Source organism: Zalophus californianus, chromosome 10 (genome assembly GCF_009762305.2).
Source record: "Zalophus californianus isolate mZalCal1 chromosome 10, mZalCal1.pri.v2, whole genome shotgun sequence".
Lineage (NCBI taxonomy): Eukaryota > Metazoa > Chordata > Mammalia > Carnivora > Otariidae > Zalophus > Zalophus californianus.
The window spans coordinates 73,367,823-73,389,628 of record NC_045604.1 but is presented as its reverse complement, the minus strand read 5'-3'; the positions used below and the strand labels follow the sequence as shown (position 1 = coordinate 73,389,628).

The following is a 21,806-nucleotide window of genomic DNA, read 5'->3' as shown; positions in this document are numbered from 1 at the left end:
CTCTCTGCCTCCCTCCCCCAGCCCCTGGTAAATTTTAACCTGTCTCTATGAATTTTCCTTCTCTACATTTATGAAGATGGACTCACAGGTTACGTGGCCTTTGGTGTCTGGCTTCCTTTCGCTTGACCCTGATGTTTCCAAGGTTCATCGATGTCATGGCATGAATCAGAACTTCATTCCCTTTTATGGCCGAATCCTAGTCCATTTGTACAGACAGATCACATTGTGTTTATCCATTCTTCGTTGGTGGATACTAGCTGGTTTCCACAGGAATGTGTATTTTTCACAAGGGCTGGTGACCTGATTTTTAGGACTGGGGACTCTTGAACTCAGGTGACACTGGTGTAACTTCTGGTTCAGTGCCTGGAGCCCGCTGGGCTATGAGCTTCACAGGGACCTCAGAGTCTCATTCACTATTACAGCCCAGGGGACAGCTGAGTGATTTCAGAGTTGATGGACTAAAGAATGGGCAAGAGAACTTTCTAGAACAAAGTGGGGAGGCTTGTGTTCCATGTATCAAGACTTTGAAAAGTGTAGAGTGAAGTCAGGGTACCCCTAGCTCAAAGAGAGGAATGGAATAGAAAAGAACTTAAAGCTTTAACAGTACCTATGTATGAACACTTAATATGTATGTCCTAAAAGTGGCGTCATGTGGACTGGTGGGAATGCACCCGGCCCAAGAGGCCCCCAGAAGCCAGACGGGGAGGGTTGGGGGGGTAAGCCTGTAGACACAGCCAGGATCATCCCTAGGTATCCTAGTGGTTTCCTGTCTGTAATAGGGCCATCTGGTCTCCCCTAGTTCCACAAAGACATGAGGGATGCTCAGGAGCTGTTGCACAAGGTGGACTCGGACCTGAACCAGAAATATAGCCCTGACTTCAAGGACCAGTACCAGATTGAGTTGCTGCTGCGGGAGCTGGACGTGAGTGATGGGCCCAGCAAGGGCCTCTCCACACCCCCTCCCTGCAGCTCCCACCTGGGGAAGAGGGTGGTCTCACCTGGGCCCTCCCCCTGCTACATTCAGGACCAGGAGAAGGCTCTGGACAAGTACGAGCATGTGGTGCGGGGCCTGCAGAAGCGAGGGCAGCAGGTTGTGCCCCTCAAGTACCGCCGGGAGACACCGCTCAAGCCCATCCCCGTGGAGGCACTCTGTGACTTTGAGGGTGACCAGGTGAGCTGCCACCCAGGTGCCCCGGGTGCCCCAGGCAGGCTGGGCCCAGATCTGCCCCTTTGAGGTCACTGAAGAGTCTTAGGAGTGACAATGCTGGATGCAGGGACCCACATAATGTTTTCAGGGAACCTCTGTCCATCTCTGCAGTTGGGGTCACTCTCTGCCAACCCCTGTGCCCCCCCCACCCCCGTGTCCCACCAGCCACCCTGACCTTCTGTTCTACCAGCTGAGTCCTGTGTCCTGCCTAAACCAGTCACTTTGGCTCCAGATGCCATTCTTATTGGTCAGGCCTGAGTCACATGCCCACCCTGAGCTCTCAGGGACTGGGCGCGGGGCGGGGCGGGGGGGGCAGTTCCCCAAAGGGAAATCCAGGTGAGTGTTGAGACATCAGGCCGACCCAACATGTCCCTTTGCAGCTGGACCCTCCCTGCTCTCTATAGTGTAATGTCTTGAGGAGGGTCAGAGAGACGGGCTAAGGTTTGAGGGGTGGGGCGAGATGGCAACTGGGCTTCTGGTCACTGGCCAGGGCAGGTCTCTCCATGTCCTCTGACCGGCCTGCCCCTGCCAGGGCCTGATCTCACGGGGCTACAGCTACACCCTGCAGAGCAACAATGGGGAGAGCTGGGACCTCACGGACAGCGCAGGGAACAAGCTGACTGCCCCCGCCATCTGCTTCGTGATTCCCCCAACTGACCCCGAGGCCCTGGCTCTGACGGACAGGTACGGGGCAAAGGATAGAGCCAGCAAGGACTGGCCCCATCCGCTGGGCCCCTGAGGCCCCATTCACAGCCCTGGGCATCATGACCCAGCCTCAGAAGGCAACTGACCCCACACCTGCACCCCCTTGGGGGCTCAAGTGGGACAGGAGCAGACCCTGTTGGCCAGGTTGACTTGCCAAATGTCACTGTCCGGCTGTGGGCACAGTCAGTGAGCTGTTTCTCTGCAAGTGCCTCTGGGTCTTTGCATATGCTGTCCCCTCTACTACGGACACCTACCTCTGGGTCTTTGCATATGCTGTTCCCTCTACTTGGACACCTACCTTTGGGCCTTTGCATATGCTGGTCCCTCTACTTGGACACCTACTTCTGTGCCTTTGCATATGCTGTTCCCTCTGGACACCTACTCAAGGCCCGGCTGGCTGAGGCCTCTTGAATTAAGATAGTCCCGTGGCCACGTCTTCTGTGAAAGCCTCCCCCAACTGTTCACTCACCCTTCACCCTGGCTCAAGCACCTTCTCCCACTGCACGCAACTGCCCTTTATTGGAACAGTGTGTGTGTCAGTCTCATGCTGGGAAGGGGCTCCTTGAGATTTACTGTCTCCAGGGCCTTGTTCGGTACCCGGTGCAAAGTAAGTACCCAACATCGCCTTTGTTCAATGAGTTGAGGAATGCCTTCGTGTATTCATTCAGCAAGTATTCATTGAGCACCTATTGTGTACTGCTACCTCAGGAGTAACATCTTGCTAGGGAAGACAAAGGAACAAACGAGATTATTTTAGGTAGTAAAATTTGATATGAAGAAGAGGAGAAGGAAGGAAGGATCTACCTGAACCCAGAAGTAAAGAAAGTAGCATTACAGCAAACTTTCCACGTGTGCCGGGTTTTAACTTTTCAGAGCATTTTGATGAGCCTTGTGACTCCCCGGGCCCTTTGCCCAGCCACAGTCTGGAGCCCCGTGTGTGGAGGGGGAGGGGGCGGTGGGCTGCCCCAGGCCCCCAGCGCATTTGTGCACCCACAGCTTGGGCAGCCAGTACCGGGGCGTGCGGCAGAAGGCAGCCAGGAGCAGGAGCAAACTCCAGCAGCGGCATGAGGTGCTGAAGGCAGAGAATCCTGGAGGTGGGTGCCGGGGCCACTGTGCAGGACTCCGGTGGACAGGGAAGAGGGGCTGGACCTCGGGTCTGTGCTGCAGATGGGATGGCAGGAGGCAGGGAGGGCTGGGGTGGGGGAGGCTGGGCCAGCCCCAAAAGTCCCAGCTGGCCTCCTAGGCCCCTCTCCCTGTGCCTCACAGCCCCCCATCCAGTTCCTCACTGCCAGCCAACTCTGTGATTTCCTTCTGGCAGATGCCTCCGACCTTCAGGGGCGGCATCTGCTGGCTGGCTTGGATAAAGTGGCCAGAGATCTGGACCGGCAGGAGAAGGCTATCACAGGGATCCTACGGCCGCCGCTGGAGCAGGGCCGGGCTGTGCAGGACAGCGCTGAACGGGCCAAGGACCTTAAGGTACTGCTAGGCTGGTCTCCTCCTCATGGGGGCCTTGGTGCTTGACAGGGACCACCTGCCCCATGTAACCAGAAGTCCTGAGTGGTGGCAGTGAGGGGGGCTGTTTTAGGCTGATGACCAAGGAGGTGCCTGAGCCCTGGCGCCCCCAACACGGCCCCAGGAGGAAGGGCAAGCGAGGCTCACGCTGCCTCCACATGGCTTTGTTGCCTGCGGGCTTGTGGCCAAGTGGGAGGCTACAGTGCGTGGCGGCCGCAGCTTCGGAGTTAGAGCTGCTTGCTGGCTGCTTGACCGCAGACCCGCTATTCGAGCCCAGGCCTCAGTGTGCTCAGAAACAAGGCCAGAGGAGGACGGGTACAGGGGTGGGTCGTGGCCAGGCCCCATCACATTCCTTCCTAAGCTGCTTGGAGTTACAGGGTCACCTGTGAATGGGGAGAGGAAAAGTACCCACCTCGTGGAGTGGCCCCCAAGCTGGTTGAAATCATCCACTTGATGTGGGCGGAAAAGTAGATGCTTGATAATTACCTGTTAATTTCCATCACTCTTGTGAGTCACAGCCCACCCTACCAGAATTCGGGGGACACTCCTTATGGGCTGGCTCCCCAGGGAGGACAGCAGCTTCCTCTGTGCCTTGAAGGCCCTGGAGGGGGAGGAGGCTGCTGGATTGTGGCCAGCTCCAGGGGTTTTGGTCCCCACAGAACATCACCAATGAGCTGCTGCGGATCGAGCCCGAGAAGGCGCACAGCACAGCTGAGTGCGAGGAATTCATGCAGGCCCTCCCAGGCAACAGCACCACAACTTTGCTGAAGACCCGGGTGGAGGACACCAACCGCAAATATGAGCACCTGGTGCAGCTGCTGGACTTGGCCCAGGAGAAGTGGGTGTCAGGTGGGCGGTGGGGAGGTTGGGCGGGATCATGGGGCCAGGCGGGCACCCGTCACTCCTGCCCCATGTCCTCAGAGTGGACGTTGCCAACCGTCTGGAGAAGAGCCTGCAGCAGGGCTGGGAGGCTCTGGCCACCTATGAGAAGCAGCTGACCCAGGACGACACAGTGCCTGAGAGTGGCCGCGCCCTGGACAGCAAGAGGCAGGAGCTAGTGGTAAGTCTGGGGACCCAGGACCTCATGAGCCTTTTTCCCCAGGTGCTCCCCACCCACTGCCTCTGAACAGGCGGGGACTGAGGCCCCGAGTACCAGGCCAGCGAGTCTCTAGGTTCTGAAAGGCTGCGTGCCAAGTCAGAGGTTGCAAATGGAGACCCAGGGCGCGAATCCCAGCTGCTCGGGGGGCTTGTGGAAATCAGGAGCCTGATTTTAAAATGAAGTATCCACGTCAACCAGCCAGATTCCCAGGATCTCTCGACGAGCAGATCTGGCCACCTGGGCCGGCGCGCTCTCCCAAGCAGGTCGGCAGCAGGAGAGTTGGCAGCTGCCTGCAGCCCCAGCATCTGCTTTCTCCGCACTGTTGCCCCTGGGCCGCTTGGCGTGTCTGCCTGCCTGTCGGCTGTGGGCATTCAAGCCCTGGGGAGGCCCCTTAGTCACACACCAGTTATCCTGTGGGGATCCTCACCTCAGAGCTGAGGCCCTGTGGCTGGAGGGCAGCCAGTCATTCTGGTCCTGCGCGTGGGGTCACAGGGCACATGCTGCCCACTGCAGGGTTTTCAGAGGTCAGGTTTTCCGGGTTGTGGTCATTGTGACGAGACAGAACGTTGCAGAAACGACCACCAGGTTTAAGAAGAAACACGGAGGCAAAGCCCTGATCCCTTCCCATGCCCAGGCTTACTCACCTGCCGAGGCAGGAGGCCCCCAGCAGTTGGGGCAGTGCTGCCTTAGCCCCTGGAAGCCCCAGCCACAGCGCCTGCCGTCTGCCTCTCTGCCCCGGCAGGCCCTGGCCTCTGAGCTGCAGGCCCAGAAGCCCCTCCTCGGTGAGGTGGAACGGAACCTGCAAGCGGCCAAGCAGTGTTCCAGCGCCCTGGCCAGCCGCTTCCAGGAGCACTGCCCAGACCTGGAGCGCCAGGAGGCTGAGGTGCACAAGCTGGGCCAGCGTTATGACAACCTCCGCCAGCAGCTTGAGCTCAGGTGAGGAGCCGTGGGCGGGCAGCAGCCTCCACTTAGCTGGTCTGCGCTGAGGCTGCCGAAGGCTGTTTTCTAAAGTTTCTCTTTTTGAGAAAAGCAGTAATACATCTACAAACTAAAAAACCCAAGGTGATTACAGTGACCAGCCCATCCCCCAAGGGAAGCATGGCTACCAGTTTGTGTCCCCTTCTAAAACTGTCGAGGAGCTGGGGCGGGCACGTAACATGGTTGACAACTCACTGCCTACACCGTAGCTTGCTTTTTCCTGTCATCCACGTTGTCGGGGTCGGGCGCCAGTAAATGGAACCTCCTCCTCTTCTCTCTTCTGCAAAAGACCCCGTACAGAACACCTCCTGCTTCCTTAAATGTTGCGTAGAATTCACCAATGGAGAAGCCATGCAGACCTGCAAGTCGTTTTGTTTTTGGGGTGTGAGATTTTTTTTTTTTAAGATTTTATTTATTTGAGAGATAGAGAGCATGAGAGGGGGGAGGGTCAGAGTGGGAAGCAGACTCCCCGCTGAGCAGGGAGCCCGATGTGGGACTCGATCTCGGGACTCCAGGATCATGACCTGAGCTGAAGGCAGTCGCCTAACCAACTGAGCCACTCAGGCGCCCTGGGGTGTGAGATTTTAACAACAAATTCAACGTCTTCACTAGGTATCAGGCTGCTCTGTGTCATCTGATTCCTGGAGCAGGTCCTGGAGCTTGTCTTTCAAGGAATCTGTCCATCTCCTCAAGTGGGTGAACTGACGGACATAAAAGTGGTCCTAATATCCTCTTATTCACTGGTTCCAGAACCCGAGGGGATATCCCCTCCCTCGTTCCTGATGTTCTGCCTTTTCTCATTTCATTTATATATTCTTTTTCCTTCCTGACCGTTGTGTGGCTCGTCAATTCACCAACCATTTCAAGGAACTGGCTTTGGTTTCAGGCCTCTTCTCCCTTCTTCTGTCTCCTGTCATGGGCATCTGCTCTCTACCATTTCCTGCTGCTGCTCTTAGCTTTAATTTTTCTTTTTTTCTTTCACTGTTGAGCACTTCCTCCTTTTCCAATAAAAGCACCGAGAACTGCAAATTTCCCTATAAGCACTGCTTTTGCTATGTCCTCCAAATGTTAGTTTTATTTTTAGTGAGTTCAGGTTTCCTAGCGTCTCCTGTGATTTCTCCTTGGACTTGTGGGTTACTGAGGGCCTCTAATGCCCCGTGGGCGTCTCTGCTGGTCAGTACACAGGGACCTACCTGTGCTTGACAGAGGCCGCAGTGTGTTCCAACTTAACATTACGTAATTTCATTAACCACCCTCTTTTTAGGGACTACTTAGGTTATCTTGTTAGATTATCTATGATCCCTCCTGCTTGGAGAGGACTTCTGTGAAAAGGTACAGGAGGCATCCGCTGACTGTGGCAGAGGCCTGACAACGGGTTTTGTCCCCATAGGGCCCAGAGCCTGCAGAGTGCCAGGGCCGCGTATGACAACTACTGCAGCGGCTACGACCACGTGCTCCAGTTCTTGTCCCATATCCCCAGCTACGAGCCCCAGGAGACAGACAGCCTCAGCCAGATGGAGACCAAGCTCAAGAATCAGAAGGTAGGGTGGCTGCCTCCATGTTCACTGGCCTATGGTGGCACGGGTGGGGGGGGGGCGTGGAGGGGAGCCAGGCAGTGCCTGCCACCTGCCCCGGTGGGAGGAGGGCAAAGGCCTGGCAGAGCTGTGTCCTCAAGGGACCTCGGCCCTACCTGGCCCTGGCACCTAAGTCTGAGAACGAGAGCGGTCTCGCTCTCCCCTTGGTGTCCAGTACGGGGCCTGGCCTGGCGTGGACCATCCGAGCAGGCTGGCTGAATGAGCAAATGAATGGTCGCCGCAACACAGGAGGAGCACTTGTGGTGAAAGGTCCCACGTCCAGAGTTCAGAGTCCTGGTTCCTTGGAAGGCAGCAGAGTCTTGGAGTGTGGGACAAGGGACATGGGACCCCAACAGCCTAGACTCAAAGCGACGTTCTACCCCTAATAGCTGTGTGCCCATGGGCAAGTCACTGCACCTCCCTGTGCCTCGGTGTCCTCCTAAACCAGAGACCATGATGGTGCTTCCCTCACAGGGTGGCTGGGAGATTAAATGAGATAATCTAAGTAAGATGGGAGAATAGTGCCTGACGTTTCGAAGCACTCAATAAACACTGGTTTCCGAGCAAAGACTATTATCCTCCCGGCCCTTCTTCACAGGGCCAGAGAACTGCCTTCTGTGACGAACAGCTGTACACAAGGAAGCCTTTCTTTACTCCTTGTGCTACAGAAGAATTTCAGATTCTAAGGAATCCAGCTACTCTATCAAGTTGGTTTTTTTTTTTTAATTTGATTTTTAAAGTCTCTGTTGTTTTATAGAACCTGCTAGATGAGATAGCAAGAAGGGAACAGGAAGTTCACGAAGTCTGCACCCACTCCCAGCAGTACCAGCAAGCTGTCAAGGTGAGCCTCTTCCCACCAGGTGCACTGCTTAGGGAAGCCCTGGGCCGGGCATGGCAGGCATCCTGTAAACTGGCACAACCCTGGGGAAAACCAAGGGTACCAGACACTGAATGCCAGAAAAGGGATTTCTACTGCTCAGAGCAGTACACGGGGAGAATTTATCCTCAAGGGGAAAATGACCAAAGAACAATGGAGGATAAACAAAATCGCTCCAACAGCACTATTTATAAAAGCAAAACAGAAAAACAAGAAAGCACCTAAATGGCGGATAGCAGAGAAACAGCCAGGCGAGTTATCCTTCATCCACTTGTCACACTCACACAAGAGGGGGATCGGGAGGCAGCAAGGTGAGGAACTGCTTCCGGCGCCGCAGTAAATGAAGCAGCAGAGTGCCACACGTGGGGCTGGGGGGAGCCCTGGGGGTGCTTGGGCGAGTGCTGGCACTTTCCATTGTGTCCTAGGTCGTTTAGAGACCAAGCTCTGTGGTGCTGCTGGGCCGATGGTTCTCAAAACCTCCTGGAGGTTGATGCAGCTGTGCAGACATCTGCAGTCAGCTACAAGGGGCACAACATTTCGGACTTCATGCCTTTGTCTGCCCTCTCTGACGTCTCTCTCTCACTCAGGACTATGAGTTAGAAGCCGAGAAGCTCAGGTCCCTTCTTGATCTGGAGAATGGAAGGAGCAGCCACATGAGCAAGAGAGCCAGGCTCCAGTCTCCTGCTGCCAAAGTGAGGGAAGAGGTGAGCTCTGCAGGCTGGGCCTCCTTGGAGCTGCCGGGGCCTCTAGGGAGCAGGGCATGCAGGCCTCCGAGATGTACACCCAGTAGGGAAGCTGGGCTGAGAAGCCCTCCTGGGTGCAAACAGGTTCAGTAAGAAAAAATAACGGACTTGTTCTCGGGCAGCCACGCTGATACACCTAGAAAGACAGACTTCTGGAGGTATCTGGGCCAGAGCCATGGATTTGGGAGGCTCCCACTTTGCTCCTCTTAAGTACATATGGAGGGATGATGTGATTCCTTCTACACACGAGAACATTAAGGCACAGATAGGGGACTTAGCCTTCTCCCTCTAAATCCAGTTTTTCCATCAGTTGAGACTGCACTCCAACTCCAGGTAGCAAGAGGCCAGAAGCCACGCTCTGTCCCCAAATGCCGGACTTTCCAAATACTGTCCAGCTTGCTCTTGCTTAGCCTGTTGACTTCTGTTTGCTAACTTCTCTCCTGTAGGAAGCTGCTCTTGCTGCCAAGTTCACGGAAGTTAACGCCATCAATAGACAGAGGCTGCAGAATCTGGAGTTTGCTCTGAGTATCCTGAGACAGGTAACAGATCTTAGTAAAACATTTTTTCTTTTTAGGATTATATTTATTTTAGAGCAAGAGAGCGAAAGAGACAGGGGAAAGGCAGAGGCGAGGGAGAGAGAGAATCCCAAGCAGACTCCTCGAATAGCTCGAAGCCCAATCCCACGGCCCTGAGATCACCACCTAAGCGGAAATTAAGAGTCAACCCACTGTGCCACCTAGGTGCCCCTCTAAGACATTTTACTCAAAACTATGCCAGCAGGTGAGAAATAAGGCTCATTCTGCTTCTAAGAAACAGACTGAGCTGGCGGCAGTGTCCCTTGCTAACATGGCTGGACAGCACCAGGCCAAGTACTGGCCCCCGCCAGCGCCTCTGTTGACATGACTGTAACACGCGTGCCATCCAACAAACATCTGCTGAGTTCCCAGGAGCAGGTTACTTATTTTCAGAAGCCCACGTCCGTCCGTCCACACAGTGGAAAATGAAGTAGCACCACTGTGGAAACAAGCTGAGTGCAGAACAGGGGACAACCATCTGTGCACAGATACACGTCTCAAAGATGACCCATAGCCTCTGGAAACACGACCAGAGTGTGGTTTCACTTCACACTCTTCTGTGGCTGTAAAATATTTTATCATTTAAAAAACCTAAACTACTTGTTTTTACCATTTTCAAAAGTAACCCTAGAACTCTAGTGATCTCGGCACTGAGGGAGCCTTGGGGGTCACCGGACAACCAGTCTGACACGCTCATGGTAACCGAGGTGTGCTCTGACCGGTGGGAACAGGCCAGGCAGAGCGTGCAGCTTTAACCACGCACTGTCTTCTCCTCCTCAGCAGCCGGAGGTGGGAGCGAGCCATGAGACCCTGCAAGGGAGCACAGCAGGCTCCACAGTGGAGGAGACGTGGAAGGTTCAGAAGGAGCTGGACGAGGAGACTGAGCGGAGACAGCAGCTGGAGAAGGAGGTCAGGAGCGCCCAGGAAGAAATCCAGACTCTGCAGAAGCGGAGCCCCCAGGAAGCGGTGGTCAAGAAAGAAGTGCTGAAGAAGGTGCCAGACCCTGTGCTCGAGGAGGGCTTCCAGCAGATGCAGCAGACCCTGGTGGAGGAGCAGCACAAGAACCAGCTGCTGCAGGATGAACTGGAGACGCTGCGGCTGCGGCTGCGCACCCTGGAGCAGGAGACCAGGGATGGGGGGCAGGAGTATGTGGTCAAGGAGGTCCTGCGCATCGAGCCAGACAGAGCCCAGGCGGATGAGGTCCTGAAGCTCAGGGAGGAGCTGGAGGAGCTGAGGCGGCAGAAAGGCACCCGGGAAGCAGAGGCGGCCCTCCTGCAGCAGCGCATCGCGGCCCTGGCCGAGGAGAAGAACCGGGCACAGGAGAAGGTGACCGAGAAGGAGGTGGTGAAGCTGCAGAATGACCCCCAGCTGGAGGCAGAGTACCGGCAGCTGCAGGAGGCCCAGCAGCGGGAGGGCCAGCTCAGGGAGGAGTGCGAGGAGGAACTGACCTTCCTCCAGGACAAGCTCAAGAGGCTGGAGAAGGAGCGGGCCATGGCGGAGGGGAAGATCACAGTGAAGGAGGTGCTTAAGGTGGAAAAGGATGTGGCAACCGAGAGGGAGGTGGGAGACCTCAAACGCCAGTATGAGGATGAGGAGGCCAAGGCTCGCGCCAACCAGAGGGAGAAGACTGAGCTGCTCCGCAAGATTTGGGCCTTGGAGGAGGAAAATGCCAGAGTGCTGGTGCAGGAGAAAGTGCGGGAAATCGTCCGGCCGGACCCCGAGGCAGAGAGGGAAGTGGCCAACCTCCGCCTGGAGCTCGTGGAGCAGGAGCGCAAGTACCGGGCGGCCGAGGAGCAGCTGAAGAGCTACCGGGGTGAGCTGGAGGCGCTCAGGAGGCGGGGCCCTCAGGTAGAGGTCAAAGAAGTGACCAAGGAAGTCATCAAGTACAAGACTGACCCTGAGATGGAGAAGGAGCTTCAGAGGCTCAGGGAGGAGATTGTGGACAAGACAAGACTCATTGAAAGGTGTGATTTAGAAATCTACCAGCTGAAGCAAGAGATCCAGTCCCTGAAAGACACCAAACCCCAGGTGCAGACCAAGGAGGTGGTCCAGGAGATCCTCCAGTTCCAGGAAGACCCCCAAACCAAAGAGGAAGTGCAGTCTTTGCGGGCCAGGCTCTCAGAGGAACAGAGGAAACAAGTGGATCTGGAAAGGGAGGGGGCCTCCCAGGAGGAGAAGATCAGGCAGAAGGAGGAGGAGCTGTCCCAGGTGAAGGAAAAGGTGGTCCAGCAGGAGGTGGTCAGGTACGAGGAGGAGCCCGGCCTGCGGGCTGAGGTGAACGCCTTCACCGAGAGCATCGACGTGGAGCTGCGGCAGATCGACAACCTCCGGGGGGAGCTGCGACGGCTGCAGCGCCGGCGTGCGGAGCTTGAACGCCAGCTGGAGGAGCTGGAACGCGAGAGGCAGGCGCGCAGGGAGGCCGAGCTGGAGGTGCAGCGTCTGAAGCAGCGGCTGGCCGACCTGGAGGAGGAGGAGGGGGAGGCCCGGGAGAAAGTGACCCTCAAGCAGAAGGTGGTGCTGCAGCAGGATCCCCAGCAGGCCAGGGAACACTCTCTGCTCAAAGTCCAGCTCGAGGAAGAGAGGCACCGGCGGCAGGTCCTGGAGAGCGAACTCGAGACCCTGAGAAAGAAGCTCGACAACCTGGAGAAGATGGAGGTCAAGGAGAAGGTGGTCTTCTCCGAAAGCATCCAGGTGGAGAAAGGTGACACCGAACAAGAGATCCAGAAGCTCAAGAGCAGCCTGGAGGAGGAGAGCCGGAGCAAGAGGGATCTGGATGCGGAAGTGAGTCGGCTGGAAGCCAAGCTGTCGGAGCTGGAGTTCTGTAACTCCAAGTCATCCAAAGAGCTGGACTTCCTAAGGGAAGAAAACCACAGGCTGCAGCTGGAGCGGCAGAGCCTGCAGCTCGAGACCCGGAGACTCCAGTCGGAAATTGAAATGGCTGCAACAGAAACACGAGACCTGAGAAACATGACCACGGCAGACTCTGCGACGAACCTGGACTCTAGACTGTGGTCCCTGGAGAGAGAACTGGATGACCTCAAGAGGCTCTCCAAAGACAAAGACCTTGAGATCGATGAGCTGCAGAAGCGCCTGGGCTCCGTGGCCGTCAAGAGGGAGCAGAGGGAGAACCACCTCCGGCGCTCCATTGTGGTCATCGACCCCGACACGGGCCGGGAGCTGTCCCCAGAGGAAGCCCATCGCGCCGGTCTCATCGACTGGAACATGTTTGTCAAACTCAGGAGCCAGGAATGTGACTGGGAGGAAATCTCGGTGAAGGGTCCTAGCGGAGAGTCCTCTGTGATCCACGACAGGAAGTCTGGCAGGAAGTTCTCCATTGAAGAGGCCCTGCAGAAAGGAAGGCTGACACCGGCTCAGTATGACCGCTATGTCAACAAGGATATGTCCATTCAGGAGCTGGCCGTCCTGGTGTCTGGACAGAAGTAGGCACAGCCTAGCCCCCTGTCTTCTTGGAAGCCTACCCAGTACCACCGTGTCTTCTCCTCCCTGGCCCTGTGCAGACTCCTGACCTGTGCAGAGCTGAGCACATCCCCCAACCCTCGCTGTCATTCAACCTGGGTGAGGGACCTGCTTCATTCTCTGATGATCAGACAACCATGATGCCACTCTGCTGTCCCTTTTCCTACACACTTCCATCAGTAGACTCCTTGTGTGACACCTGGAAGCAACCCAAAAAAACTAAAGCACACGACCCATGACGACTGAAGAAGACAAGCCCACTCTGAGCACCGGCCTTCACACCCCAGGTGGGGGGTACCCTCGAGCAGAAAGGCCTCCCTTTCACATACCTTTCCATACATCAAAGGACTGGGACCCTCAGGGCTGCTGACCTGCATTCATATCCCCCTGGGTACTGGCTGAGAGCAGACTTTCTGTCAGAGGCCTCCTGGTGAGACAGATCCGGGTTCTAGGCCAGAAAAGGTGCAAAGCCAGAACAATGTCTGGCCTTTGGTGCTATAGTGAAGGTAAACTGTCAGCCAGATTGTCCCAGGAAAACGCACCATCAGAGAATGTGTTGTGGTTCTGAAATTAAAGTATTTTCATAAAGGACTGTATTGCTATTAGCCTTAGTTTTAGTGCCTTACAAGTCTTTTTATCCGCTCATTGGTATTGAGGTATACTAACCATACACTGACTTTTCACCAAATGAATTTTAGGTTCTCTGTTATCTCATGTATTATGTAAGAAAATGGGACTAGGGAACTCTATTTATAATGCGAAAATAAACACCTGGTGGCTTGATTCTAATTTCATAGTGTTTCTTCTTCTTTTGCCCGTGAGGCTTTTTATTTCCTCTGCTCCCTCTTGGCTTATGGCCAAAATGGATATTCCACATCTACCAGCTCCTAGGGGAAGAAGAATTAGTTGCAAAAAAGGTAAAAAGAATGAGAAACAATGTTTTGGAAACCTTGAAACAATTTATTTAGTTGCTTTATACAAGATTAACAATTTCCACACCACCCCCAACACCAACATAGTCTCGCCGCACAAAAGCCACAGCCCCTCTCACACCTCAGGAGCGGCTGCACCAAGGGCAGCGCCCCCCTCCACCCCACCCCGGAGCCCGCTCTGCCTGCCGGGCGCAACGGCCGTGGCTGTGTAAGTCACTCACTCTTTCGTTACCACAAATAAAGCATAAACAAGAAAAAGAAATCTCATAAACTCCCCATCAAAGAAACGTTTCCCTGAGGCAAGAGGCATCACTAGATTCCTAAAAATGAGGGTATTCTGCTCCAGCTGCACACTCAATGGTACATGGGGAGGAGGGAGCGCTGCAGGGAAGGGACCTTGGGTGTTCTCGGGTGGAGAAACCTGGAGAGTTCCCACTGCTCAGTGTTCACGGGCGGCCTCTGCGCGGCTCTGAGCTCAGCAATACAAATCTCTTCTTTGGCTCTTTTGCTACTACCTAAGACTATATTCTGTAAACAAACTGGAAACCCAAGTTGCAAAAAATAGGTACAATGAAGGGATAAGGAATCCACTCTAGCCCATGTGAAACACATGTTGGTTCTTACGTTTAAAAAAGAAAAAGAAAAAAGCCAAACAAACAGCAGAGGCCTAGCCGGACAGCTGACGGAGGTGTTGCTCCATCTGAACCCGGGCAAACCTCTGCATGAACTGAGTTACTGAGCACTGTACCCTGGAAGGCAGGAACCAAGAGAGCTGCCTGTGTCGTCACACAGGTGTACATTCTGAGGAGGCGGATTACTCTTAACATAATTGCAATCACTTAGCTGAAGCAGTCAGTTCAGACACGCCTTGTGGTACACACTTCACCGGACAGGCAAGTGCCCTAACCATCCTTGTGAAGCAGCCGCCTGCTGAGTGCGCTCCGCGGTAGCTGTCCTAGTCTGTCTCTGGCGCACTCTCCATGCTCATCGGCGCGCCACCCTTAAGTCAACGCCCAGCCCTGCTACGTGGAGAGCTCCAGGACGGCGAGGCCTGTTTCTACATGGCAGACGCTTCACAGAGGTCTGTTCCTGCAGCTCTGCCTGACAATGGTTTCTAAACAAAACAAACTGGAATGTCTGTGACTTGGAACCCCTCATATCCTTGGCCCTCTAAGAGATGAAGGGCTTTGGGGCTCTGCAGTCCACCTGTATGAACTCTGAAACAAACAAAATGGGGGCCCGGGCTGTATTGGGACTTGGGATTTGGGGGCCCAGATGACCTTCAAGTCAGGACGGCACAGATTATGATGTGCAACTGTAAAAAACTCAAACTGGTTATGTCTTAAATACAGACATATCTTTTAAAAAAGTCTTCCATCTGAGATCCACCCAGAGGGCTGAATGGACGTGTCTAATTCTGCTCCACCATAAAGGCACTGGAATTATGTCTTACTATAATATGACAGGCAAAAAGCAGTCCCATTCTATCCAATGCATTAATGGTAATAATGAAATCTGGACCAAAATAAGTGTCTTTAAAAATCCTGTCACAACTGTTGAATCTACAAAGGTCTTTTCTCTGAAAGAGCTTCACTGTCACGTTCAGGCAGAGATGCTGGCCACCACCATGATGGGCACACATTAGGTGTTCTGAGTATTTTTCAAAAAAACAAGGTAAGTCTCCCAGCTGTGTATTAGCTGGGAGGTTTTTGTCCTGTTGAGCACACAGCGTGAGGATGGGACAGACACCATGACCATCCAGGGATCCCACTGTGGCCAGAAGGAGTCCCTGACCACTAGGGCACCATGAGGTACTCTGACCAAATGCCAGGGGTCAGGTGGATTTAAAGCACGTGTGCCAACTGCTCTGCCCCGACACCAGAGCTTCGTACATGACCCAGCGCGCACCCCAGCCCAGAGCTGCCCCTCCAACGATTGTCCATGACACAGCCGCGCAGCCCGGAACACCAGGCCAGTCCGTGCCTCCGGAGAAGCCCAGGGCTGGTCCCCTAACAGAAGGCACATCACAGTGCCAAGAGACGCTCCACTTAGCACTCACACCTTCTCCAGAAGAAAGCCAATCGGGGCAGAAAGAGCATAGTGATTATCCAGTTTCTGAGACCTACTTGTTCAGCTTCCGCCCAGACCTATGTTAGTCGGGCCTTTCCTCTGAAGAGGTCACAATTTCCGTGGTACACCGGGCCCTTTTCCGTGAAGTTGAGAAGCATCTGGAAAAGAATAAGCAAAAATAACACAAGTCTTTCAGGATCTCAGATTCCCTCAAGGTGGCGGTAAAACCTCAAGGAGATCACCTACATAGCAAAAGCCCCCCGAAGGCTGAGCCCAAAAACCCTTGGCAAAGACTGAAAGCACTGCCACTTGCAGCAGCTCACAGTGTGCATGGCACTCTGAGCTCTGTGATGGCAGCTGCCCGCTGCATGCCGCGCACCCAGAGCCGCTTCCGTTCCCCACTGCCACCACCATCCCCTGGCGCACTGCGCTCCACTCAAGCAGCAGTGAGCACTCTCACCATCAAAACCCTCCGGCCCTACAAAGACAAATTCAAAGGTGCTAGCATTCCGAGTCTGCACGGGAAAGAAAGCAAGGCAGACACAGTCACACAGCTGAAATAAGCAGGCAGCTTTTCACTTAACAACCACTCAACGTAATCCTCCAACGTGAAGAAGGGCTAAAGGAGACAGAGAGGGTACAGGAAAGTGCTTTTCCTTTTTGTGGTTGTTGAAAATACCACAGGCCAACAGTCATGTTCCAATGGCTCTTCAATTATTTTGTTTCTGTTTGAAAGTGTGACATTCCGTGTGCCACGGAAATTGCAACATCTTCAGAGGAAAGGCCCGGCTAACTATGCTCTTTCTGCTAAGTGGAGTGTCTCCTGGCACTGTGATGTGCCATCTTTCAAACCACACACTCCCACCTAGGTGGCTCTGTGACCCCCATGTTATTCTCTTAGCTACTACAGCAGCCGCCAGTTTGCAGAGTAAGTCCACTGGAGCTATGGCTTCTCTAGAGGAAAATGGAGTCACTGTTGATCCAGGAAGCTTAGCCCCTTGGTTCCTTTCTCTAAAGAAGCAAAATTTCCACCTTGAAAATTTTCAGTCCAGTCTTATGCCCAGACGGCCTGTGGTGCTCACTAGGAATGCATCAGCCTTGGGACACGGGGGCCAGAGACCCCTTGCAAATCTGGAGATAGACACAGACTTGGGAAGCGTCAGGCCACAGGCATGCCTAGCCAGGCAAGCTCCCTGTCTTACTCCCACCCTGGCACCTGTGCACCAGCACTACCCAGGCTCAGCTTCCTGAAGAATAGCTCTCCCCTGACTGACATAGCATCCCCGGTCCTCTCTGGAGCAGGTCTAGAGTAGTAAGAAGAGCGCAGTAGGCCAAAACCAAGATCCCATGAGGCTTCCCACCAGTGTGCCATGAGGCATGTTTACGAATCATGTTCCAGCACAGGGCGAGGCCAATCACTTACTGGGAAGGTGCCAGCTGGAGCATCTGTGCGGCCTTCTCACAGCAATACCACATCCCTTTCTGAAATCTACTGACCTACAGAGATGAAAAGCAGGAAGAGAAGAGGAATGCTGCCCCAGGTCCTGCTGTGCTCCCTAATGTCTGCCTTCACCCCTGAACTCAAATGAAAGATGCTCCTCTCTGGCACACAGGCTGACATCACAGGGAAGGGTCCCTAAGACCTTGCCCCTGTGACCTTGCTGCTGTTTGGGTTCTCCCTTTCACTTAAAGTTTAGCTGGCCGCACCTGGAAGGTGCAGCAGCTTCAATGTAAAGGCCTTTCAGTGCCCCGATTAGCCCCTGGGTATTAGCACCGATGTGAGCACCAACTTTAGCTAAGGGAATTCACCTGCCTCGCACACAGGCCATTACAAACTCCCCTGTGATCACACAGGATAAGGCTGACCCAGTGGCAGTTCCAAGTGGGGAACGAGGGGAAATTTCAAAGTGGAAGCCTCTGTCAGTCTCTCTGAGTACTCGAAGAGCCAGAGCCTTGAAGGACAAACCAAGACAATATTGTAACAGCGAGCTGAAGACACTAAACTCCCTGGCAGCAGACAAGGCATCTAATGGGTAGGGAGCAGAATGGCGTACGGGATGCACGGCACTCTGATCACCTGGCAATTACCTGGCAGACTCTGCGGGATGTGGGTGGACACGGCAGCGTGTGGGAGAGGCGCTGCACGGGGTGGGCTGGAGTGCAAGCCAGCCAGGAGACCTGAGAGAAAACAGGAGGGGAGAAAAGAACAAAACACACACATTGAAGACAGGAACAGAAAAGCTGCTTCGGTGGTTGAGAGCCCAGACAACCTACTGGACCGGTCCTGGGTGAGAACCCCAAGGGGAAGGGGGGCTCAGCATGGATCCCAGGAACGCTGCCCATGGTCACACACCAGACAAACACAGGAACCCAGCACACGACAAAAGAACTCATCAGTGGGGGCACAGGTGCTGGGGAACCTTCTGTCCCTCCAGCATGAGGAGAAATAAGAGCAGCACTTACTATGGTTGAGGCCGTGGTGGAATGTCCCAGGGGCAGGACCCGTGACGATGGCATCCTTGGAAACCCCTGCTTTCGCAGAGGACTCGGCGCTGAAGGAGAGCACGTGGAGGGGAAACTGGGAGATGATCCCCAGGGAGTTGGAGTTCATGGCTCCGGGCAGTTTCGCGCTGCCGGACTTGTAGGATGCAGACAGCAGATTTAAGGGCGAGGAGCTGGCCAGCAGCACAGCCCCACTCGTTCCTTTCTGGGGAGGAAACACAGCATGGTCAGAACGCCAGCTCCATCCGCAGCTCACACACAGACCAAGGCTGGAAACGGACGTGCAGGGCGGGGACCCACTCAGAGACCACCCTTCAGGAAGGTGCCCCGTACTCTGGCGCCCCAGAGGAAGGAAGATGACAGCCTCTGAACTGGCGTGGAATGGCTCCTAGGACAGTGTTCACTTAAAAAGCTGGGTATTAACTATGCCTCCTTTGTACAAAAAAGGAAGGATATCTTCTGTAGACATCCACAGATGTAGGCACATACAAACACTGGTGTGTCCATATTTATATACATAAAACATACATTTGTTTGTACTGATCTTTGTTTTTAGAAAAAACAGGAAAAATGTGAAACTAAGGAATAGTCACCTTGCAGGGGTGGTAGGACAGAACAGAGGCAGGTGAGACCTTGCTGAACATACCTTTCTACAGTTTTGTCTTTGTAAACATATAATCTTTTTATATACTGGAAAAATGAAAACAACTGCTCTCTCCCATGCCCCCAACCTGCATCCAAATTTCTTGTAATTACCCACAGGCAAGCCTCATTAACCACTGGACTCTGCCAAACTGCCTCTGTCTGACCTGCAGAGTCCTTTAAAACCCAACCAAAAGAGTCACTCTTCCTGGGGCATGAACATCTCCATAAAGCTGATGATCTGAGAGGTGACAGCATTTCGTTTACTTGTTTGGAGAGATGGACAAGTAGGAGCTATGAGATAGGAAAGGAGTTTTGTGACTCATTCTATACCACCCACAATCATAGCATCCCTGCAAACTAGGCCCTTCCTTCTGCTCATCCTCAAGAGAAGTTTCAGGCTCTCCTAAGATTCCTACCATCAGAAAAGTAAAGACCTGAAAACAGGAAGCCCAGTCCTCCTTCCGATTTCTGGGCTCACTGTTCCTACCTGACCTTCAGTGTCAGATCTCACTCTCCGAGCAGGGCAAGGCAAGCGGCCCTGTCCACAAGACCCACGAGGGGCGGGCTGCTGTGCCAGGACACTCACTGGCAAGGAGGTAGACGATGTCACGCTGCTAACCGCGCTGGACTTCAGGGAGGAGGTCAGTAGCTTTGCCACTCCCTGGGTCCCACCACTGGAGTCTCCACTTGGACCACCCGGAGGGGCCACCAGGGTCAGCTTCTGGGAAACAGGTGGTTTTTTCACTGCAGAGCCTGGGACAGGTCTGCTGGCAGACGGTCCTGCGGAGGGAGGCTGTACGCCGGGGAGCAGGTTCCCGGAAGCAGAGCTCTGGACTGGTGTTCCTCCAGAGGAAGAGCTGCCAGAAGAAACCCCGTGTTTAGAGACCGAGCTGGCAAAGGGACTATTCTTGTAAGATGGCCCTGAAGAGCTGGCTGAGTGCTGTTTTGCTGGATGGCTCAGGGCAGTGGAGGACGAGGCTGGGGTCTTATGAGAGTTGCTGCTAGAGGCTGGTGTGCCTCCTGAAGAGGCCGGCGTGGAGGGATGGAAGCTCTGGCCTTTGGTTGCTGTCTTCACAAGCTGGAGGAGGGAACGATGGCACTGCGGGGAGGAAGGCTTTGGGCCCTGGAGCTTATTGACAAAAGGAGCTGGAGGGGTGAAGCTCTTTTGCTGTTGAGTGCCTGCATGAAAGACTTTGACTTGGGGGCCAGGCACAGGAGCTGCCGCCTGGGGTGCATGAGGCGTCCGTGGCAAGCCATGGTGCTTTGCTTTGGACTGGTGCACTTCCGACAGGCCCTTGCTGAGCGTGGCCTGACAGGACAGCTCTTTGTAGCCAGAGCTCTCTGGTTTTGTCTCCTGAGAGGACTGCCCCAGTGCCAAAGCCTGTTCGGCCAGAAAATTGAGGGGAGACTGCAGGGAACTAGAGGCTGGCGGGGCAGAAGGGCTGGGCTTCAGAAAGTTCCTCTTCTCTTCTGAACACACGACGCCCACCATCTTCTCTGCAGGTACTTTTGAGGGTGCCGGCAGTGGGAACTCAGAGCTCCCACCTGCTCTGCTGCTCAGCACAGCCAGTTCCTTAGACACCACCTCCAATGAGGAGGCTGAATTACGGATCAAGTCTCCATCCAACGAGTCCTCCAGGTTGATAGGAGCAGGATTAGCAAGGCTGCCAGATGCCTGGGCTGAGAGCTCCCTGTTTGTAGCCCCAGTGCTCAGGCCTCCTCCCAGGTGTTCTGAAGGCAAAGCCAGGGGGCCGCCAATCTGGCCTGGTGGGATGGAAACCTTTTTATCAGGCTTAGTAGATGATTCCTAAAGGAAAGCAGGAATTCTGATGTTTAGAAATGTCCAAAGGTGCCAACACTGGCCCTGTGGTGAGAACACAAATGTGAGAACACCACAAGGCCCAAAGAACCAGGTCTTCCTGTACAATCACAAAACAAGACAGGAAGAGAGCGGTTGCCACGCCTGCTTGGACTTGAAAGTGCTGAACTCCTTCACCCCCTCTGGCTCCTGTCTGGCTGGCTGGGGCTGGGCTTACCAAGCATGCTTTCTTGCTAGGTACCCATCCACCCACAAAGAAACTCTTCTTCTCTGTTTCTGAAAAAGTGTAAGACTTGAGCAAAGAGATGCTCTCCCTACTGGACACACACTGTCTCAGAGTACTCCCAGCTGCAATCAGAAAATGATGCATGGCATGAGAATTGCCTTAAATTAGCTTTCTTCTCCTCCTTGGTCTTCTCCAGCATCTGTCTCCTCAGTTGGGTGCAAAGGAAAAGTCCTGTCACGGGAGTGGGAACAGGGTCTACCTCATCATTCTCACATTCCAAGTGCTTAATGCAATTTGTCCTAGACACTGTAGGACCTCAACAGATACTTTAGAATACAGAATTTACACAGCTTATTCTCATGGACTGTTTATGTATGGTTAAGGACACTATACAGCCACATGAGCTGTTAAAAATTTCAGTAAAACAGCAATTTTTACTACATTCAAAAGCTTCTGAAATGCCTAAGATGGTTTTCAGTTCCCCCCATCTCCACCAGGCAAACACAACAAAGCCACCTGTCCCTTCCGGTACAGCTCCAGGCAAACCTGCACCTGGCTAGCAGTGTTCTTTCATGAAAAGAATATCATCACACTATACGACCTTCAAATCTGCAGGGGCTCTTCACGCCTCAGAGGGCTGTCAGGAAGACCTCATTGAAATCCGACCACCACCACCACCACTACCACCCCAGGAAAGGGCCAGATGGGTACTGTCTCCTAGAACTAAGGCTGGAAGGTACTAAGTGGCCCGGCTCAGGTCTCTGCCCTGCCAACCTCAGGCTCCTGCGATGGGCCAGGCTGCCTCTTGGACAGCCTCAAGGGTGCCATCCTGAAGAGCTATCCCCCAGTCCAGCCAACCTCAATG

General features: G+C 54.2%; 2 protein-coding genes across 7 annotated transcripts in view; one reads left to right on the top strand and one right to left on the bottom strand.

Moving 5' to 3' along the window:
* The window catches only part of PPL (periplakin), a 44,194-nt gene extending 30,658 nt beyond the window's left edge, over positions 1-13,536 (top strand). For both annotated transcript variants that reach the window (XM_027613527.1, XM_027613528.1), the window contains 13 exons: positions 800-922; positions 1,025-1,171; positions 1,740-1,891; positions 2,909-3,006; positions 3,231-3,388; positions 4,084-4,262; positions 4,346-4,484; positions 5,266-5,459; positions 6,892-7,042; positions 7,833-7,916; positions 8,540-8,656; positions 9,142-9,234; positions 10,051-13,536. In XM_027613527.1, coding sequence (XP_027469328.1) covers positions 800-922; positions 1,025-1,171; positions 1,740-1,891; positions 2,909-3,006; positions 3,231-3,388; positions 4,084-4,262; positions 4,346-4,484; positions 5,266-5,459; positions 6,892-7,042; positions 7,833-7,916; positions 8,540-8,656; positions 9,142-9,234; positions 10,051-12,714 — 4,299 coding nt within the window. In that variant the 3' untranslated portion in view covers positions 12,715-13,536. The remainder of the gene's footprint in view (positions 1-799; positions 923-1,024; positions 1,172-1,739; positions 1,892-2,908; positions 3,007-3,230; positions 3,389-4,083; positions 4,263-4,345; positions 4,485-5,265; positions 5,460-6,891; positions 7,043-7,832; positions 7,917-8,539; positions 8,657-9,141; positions 9,235-10,050) is intronic.
* Positions 13,537-13,695: 159 nt separating this feature from the next.
* UBN1 (ubinuclein 1) overlaps positions 13,696-21,806 on the bottom strand; it is a 39,431-nt gene continuing 31,320 nt past the window's right edge. For 3 of the 5 annotated variants that reach the window (XM_027611146.2, XM_027611144.2, XM_027611145.2), the window contains exons 15-18: positions 19,384-20,703; positions 18,213-18,456; positions 17,838-17,927; positions 13,696-15,907 (exon numbers count right to left, since the gene is read on the bottom strand). In XM_027611146.2, the coding sequence (XP_027466947.1) occupies positions 15,858-15,907; positions 17,838-17,927; positions 18,213-18,456; positions 19,384-20,703 (1,704 nt within the window). In that variant the 3' untranslated portion in view covers positions 13,696-15,857. Of the gene's footprint in view, positions 15,908-17,172; positions 17,247-17,837; positions 17,928-18,212; positions 18,457-19,383; positions 20,704-21,806 lie in introns of all 5 variants that reach the window. The other 2 variants (XR_003523024.2, XM_027611147.2) reach the window with 2 other exon arrangements.